At 40.5% G+C, this 6,000-nt stretch overlaps 1 protein-coding gene across 1 annotated transcript in view; it reads right to left on the bottom strand.

Moving 5' to 3' along the window:
• LOC107119948 (thrombospondin type-1 domain-containing protein 7B-like) overlaps nucleotides 1-6,000 on the bottom strand; it is a 419,856-nt gene that overhangs the window by 314,713 nt on the left and 99,143 nt on the right. Inside the window, 1 exon segment of the mRNA XM_015422578.1 lies at nucleotides 5,302-5,536. Coding sequence (XP_015278064.1) covers nucleotides 5,302-5,536 — 235 coding nt within the window.

Genomic DNA, 6,000 nt, shown 5'->3' on the forward strand with positions numbered 1-6,000 from the left:
CTTGTGCTTGAGTATTTAAGCAGAAACTAAAAAGAAAGCCTCTCTAATAAAAGTTTTAAAGACCTTTTTGAACAGCAGAAACATGTACTTGTTGGCAACAAATTATCTGATGCTTGTGTGATAACCAAGTTACCTCGCTTTTATTATCTGTTCACCTAATACACTCTACACCTGTTTCCACCTGACCGTTTCTCCTCCAAGTTAAATAAAACATTTTTTTATATTGAAATATATAAATACACACACAAATATATGAGAATGACTGGGTGGGACAGCCATAAACAAACAAATAAAAAGAAAATAGAGAGAAGGAGCTGCTGAGCAAGAAAGAAGACAGAAAGGAAAATCCTGAGTGTGACGAAGAGTGTAAGATCGTCATAGCAGCACACAAGAAAATCAGTAAAAATACCATAAAATAATACGCATTCTTTTACAACAGTATCCGAAATGTGTGCAAAAATAGAATTCAAATTAGCAGCTGCAACACAAGACACCCCCCCAAAAAAATCTCAAGCTGTGGATCAGGATCCAAAAGTGAGACACAACTCTTTTGCAGGTGGTGCGTGAGACTAGGAAGGAGAATGAACTAAGGGAGGAGTCTCTGGGAAGTTTGATGGCCAATTTGTATCTGCCTCTGTATTGCCATGAAATTGCCATGGAATACAACCTGCTGCTCAGTAATCCTATCTATATATCTATTTGTCAAGTTTGACCCCACCTGTGGATATTTACGTCTGTGGATCAGGGCTACATTTTGTCCAAACAGATTTTTCTTTTCTTTCTTTCCTTTCCTTCTGTTAAAAAGCCACATGGCCTGAAACAGAGCAACCAAACCAAAATAGTAAGATGAAAAGGGGGCAAGAGGAATTTATTCCTAGCTTCTGCTCTCAGGGGGCAATCAAAGTCAATGTGAACTATAGCCTCAAAACTACACTAGCAGATTCTATCTGAATAAGGTGTCCATGAATATCTTCCATTTAATACTGCAGAAGGTAAAGAAACAATGTGTGCCAACATAAAGGTTCGCCACAGCTTCAGAACCATCAATTTCTAAAAATACAGTGGGATTTTCTGATGGAAGGACAGTCCAAGTGCAATGGTAGAACAGTCATTGAGCATGTAAATATGTACTACTGGAGTCCAATTCGGTAATACGGTCCTTTATTAATTTATATTCCTCATTGGTAAGTAGACACATTATTGTGTCTTTTGGCAAGTTTAAAGTAATGAATTTTAAGTCCATTAATTCATCCCATAATTATATACATGAGTCATTATGAATGAGAGGTAATAAACTGTAACCCAGTTCAGATTTCAGAATCTTAACACAATATTTTAAGGCTCTCATCCATGCTATTGCCTCCAAAGAAATTTTACCTAACTCTGCCCATAAGGAAGGTCCAGAGGCACATTTAGGGGCATCTACAACCATACATAAGAAATGTAATAGTGGCTTATCAAAATTATCAGATATAGCCTCAATCCCTTCAATCCAAATGGACACACCATACAGCAAATGTGCTTCAATCTTTGCCACATATGCCACAACGGCTAATGTGATATGGCTGCAGCTGACTGAATTGCCAGTCTGGTGGAATGTGAGATATGGGGGTACCATGAAATATGAGAATGAACCTGACTGGGTATTCCACCGGGAGCCAGTGCAGCTGGCACAAAACAGGTTGAATATGTCGAGTCCATGGTGTTCCCGTCAGGACCTGCGCTGCCGCATTCTGGACCAGCCGGAATTCAGATCAGCCTCAATGTATCATCCACATACAACAGAACTGGTATACTTTGATTGTTCAACGATGGAGAATGAAAACTTGGATCCAAGAGATGCTTCTTCAGATCATTTAAATACAGATTGAATAACTGAGGAGCAGGAACGCAGTCCACATTGCAGTGTAATTTTATTTGACAGCTCTCCTTTTTCTCCACACCAAATATAGATATGCGAGTATGAATAAAGATTGAGAATCAAAGCTAATACCCGCTGATCAATGGAGGTGCACTCTGATTTTCTCTAGAGATGTCCCAAAGAAATGGTATCAAAATCAGATTTTAAATCTATAAATGTGACTGCCAGGTAGCCCTTTGAAAAATGGGATTTCCCCCCCTGACAGGAAACAAAGAACATGGCAATGATCCATTGTTGAGGCACCAGCACAAAAACCTGCCTGTTCACAGCCCATGTTTTCTTGCTCATCCATCCATGAAATCAATTTGATCAGTAGCTGTTTAGCATAAATCTTGCCTATAACTGGCAAGAGACTGATCGGTCTATAGTTTGTATTATCACAACAATTACCTTTCTTATATGAAGGGATGTAGCCTTTTATATTAACCTGGATAAAAATAAGGGACAAAATATCCGCCCACCCGTCAAGGTTGGATTTAAATAGCGCAGGAGGGGCATAATCAAGTCCAGGAGCTTTGCCAGAAGAAAAAGACTGAATCAATACATGTATTTCAATATCGGATACTGGTGGCCAATTAGGTAGAGATGACAAATTAGTCTCAGGCCTACCAGATTCCTCCAAAATGGCTTTGTACGGATCTGCAAAATATTTCTCCCACACACTCATGGATGTATGAAAAATAAAGGTCAGTCTTTCTTTAGTCCACTGGATATTATAGATCAAAAGGCAGTTACACTGTTCATCTCAATTGATTCAATAAGCCTGGACCAGCCACCATCAAACTGTGCTCCCCCCCCCCAGTATGTCATAACTATAATTTTATAGTTACATTTCAAAGAAAGATAATTTTCCAAATTCCCCTGGGATATTATACTTTCTAAATTGTCAAAGGACATACTCCATTGCACATCTCAATGTGCGGCAATTGTCATAAACCCACATGTGGTAAATAACATTTCTTGTGCCAAAAGACTTAGTGTATCATGGGCAAAACAGCGTAAATAGACCACTTAGTTAGGATAATGGCCTGATACCCTCTTTCAACTGAGTACAAATTGAAGTTGAATAAATCTCAGCTATGCTGTTTGTTGTTTCCTCTGTCCATCTCAAGGAACATAACCTACAATCAGAGGTCCCTCTAAGCTGTGCTAGGGGGCACTGGCACACAAAACGTTAGATAGCAGCTCAGGACTTTTAGCTTCCGCTCACAAGTAAACTGAGAAGGCATTAATGAAGCCAGAAAAAAAAATCAGTGTGGTTTTTTTTTGCACACCTCTTTTATGTTTTTCAGTATGATTTGTGAGTCACAGGGGAAAGTGGGATATAAATATTGGAATAAATAAGTAGTTTGGGCAGGTTGGTAACATTCAAGCAACTTCCTGTTTATTAGGTCAGGCAGGGTTCTACACATATGAAGTCCCCTGTTCTCCCATATATTCCACCTCTACAGTGCCATTTGATGCTTTAGTTCTTTCTGAAACCGATTTCCCACAAGCAGCTGCGCCACCCTCGCTCGTCCCTTTCACCCAATTGTATTTGTCAATTTCTCATTACTTGCTGCACAGCCGCATTTTGACCCGCAGCATCCCCCAATTTCCCCCGCGTCTTCTCCATCCTTGTTTTTCAAGATAGAGAAGATGTGGGGAAAATCGGGGGATGCTGCGGGTCAAAATGCAGCCGCGCAGCAAGTAGTGGGAAATTGACAAATACAATTGAGAGAAGGGAAGAGCGAGAGCAGCGCAGTTGCTTGTGGGAAATTGGTATGAAACTAAAACGTACTCATTTCGCATGCCTCTCCTCCACTTTTGCCCCAAATAATATCAGATACTCCACATCCGGCAGTCTGTGGGAACGTCTTCATTTCTGGTCTGTTGGCATGTTGTCATTTCTTTTTATGGTACTACTGGCAAACATGAACTGTGAAAGAGATTCTAGCACATACAGAGGTCTACTCATGGAAACAGATTTAACTGTCACCACCAATGTTCCCTCTAAGCTGTGGAGTCTTGTGAGCAAAAATTCTACTTTGTGAGCTACTGCCATTAAAGTTGTGAGCAAGCGATTTGGCTACGGCATCAATTAGTTTGCTCTGGAGCCATCCTTCCTGAGCTAAGACCAACGTGTGTGAGCCGGAGCCTAAAAACTGTGACCTAGCTCACACTAACTCAGCTTAGAGGGAACACTGGTCACCACTCCTAGAGGCAAGCCCATCGTGACACAGAGTTATCTTGGAATCAAAATGAATGTTATCCTTGAACCACCCTTTAACACTCACAATGCAAAGTGTTAAAAAGTATTCCAGTCCAGCAACGCTCTAGTGCTTTCGGCAAAACTCTATGATAACCATAGAGTTTTGTCCAAAATACTAGAGTGTTACCCCCAGCATGATGACGTCACTTCTGTGTGATGTCATCACCCCGCCCCCTGCACTTCTGGATAGCTCCCTCGCTGGGGCGCAAAGAGGACCTGGCAACCCTGTAATCCTTCAATATGCTGTGTGGATTAAATTTAGTTCCTGTATTATCCCCTTGCCACACCTGAAGAATTAAGATCAATAGAAAATGATCACTCACAAGATTGTTATTATTGTTGTTGTTAATTTGATTTATAAAATTGTCCATTCCCTATGATGCAAGGCTCTGGGCAATGTACAACCATTAAAAACAAGTTAAAACCAAAAACCATCCACTCACTTTGATTAAAACTGTACCCCATCACTTAATATGGTAGCAACTACTTGTGCCCTTGTGCCTACTTGGAAAGAGCTGCTGCTGTCAAATAAAATTATTTTATACAGTTTTAAACAAAGCTGGGTGTAGCTACTCTGGCCAAGGATAAGCTTCATTTTCCCACTGTCCTCTCTGGAAACGGGGAGGAAGTACAGCTCAACAATATGCGTCTTCTCTGCAGCCACCTGATGTCTTTCCTGGTTTAAAGTTTTATTATTTTATAAAAAAAAAGTAGTACACAGTTATTTTACATCCATTTGTGTTACATTACATGTCAGAGTCATTTTCCTTTAATTTTTACATTACCAGTTGATGGTCTTGTATTGAAACTTATTATTCCATCAACCCAAAGTGATCGATGTATCTTGAAAATGAACCCAAAGGGTAACTACCTGTTCCTCTGCCTCCTGAAGCCTAATAAACTATCTTGTTCAACCAATTCCAGGGCATGACACAAGCTGTCACAGTGAGAGGGACTAGTAGTGGTGGCTTGCACACCTTCCAGGTACACAGACTATTTTATTCTGATTATTTTAGGTCTCCAGGGAGCTGAACTCATGAGCTTATTTATCTGCCTCACACTGTACATCCAGCGTAAACCAAAGAACATCAACAAGTTTTCTCCAATGGTATATACTGATGAATGATACCTTTTGGCTGGGACCTGGCCAGCATTATTCTTCACACAGAAGACCTTCCTGGTCTGTATGCCCACTCCACAAGTAGTTTCACCATTCCAGTAAATTGTAGCATTCAGAGCAGTTATCAAGGTATTTTCCGAGCAGGGACTCCATGCAGATGTTTCCCAGTAGACCTGATGGCAAGAGTGGTCATTGCACAAGCGATAGTCTTGTAATGCAAGACTAGGAGGACATGCCTTTCCACCTGTAGGACATACAGATAATGATTTATGTCAGTGGCTTAAGAAAGAAAGACACATTGTTTCAGACACACTGCTTGCAATTCTTGTTCTGGTTTTTAATTAAGTCACACACACACACACACACACACCCCGCTGCAATAAACGAGCTTCCAAAAGTTAGTCTTGCAAAACATTCCAACTTAATGTAGTTGTTTAGCACCTTACTTTATATCACAGCACTGCTCAAATGAATTGTCCTATTTTGTCCACAACCAGCTATCTCTGCTCAAGCTCATGGACTGGCTTTCATTTCCAACTCATGGGACATGGCGTTCCCTTCTCCCTACTCAGATAATACAACGATATGGCTGTGCAATAACCAGGGCGAGGCCATGGATGCACCATCCCCGCATAAATCACTGATTTGCCTCAATTAATAATGCTCCAATAAACAGTGGCAACAATACAACAATTAAATTCAAATAAT

Source organism: Gekko japonicus, unplaced genomic scaffold (assembly GCF_001447785.1).
Source record: "Gekko japonicus isolate JY-2015 unplaced genomic scaffold, Gekko_japonicus_V1.1 scaffold1544, whole genome shotgun sequence".
Classification (NCBI taxonomy): domain Eukaryota; kingdom Metazoa; phylum Chordata; class Lepidosauria; order Squamata; family Gekkonidae; genus Gekko; species Gekko japonicus.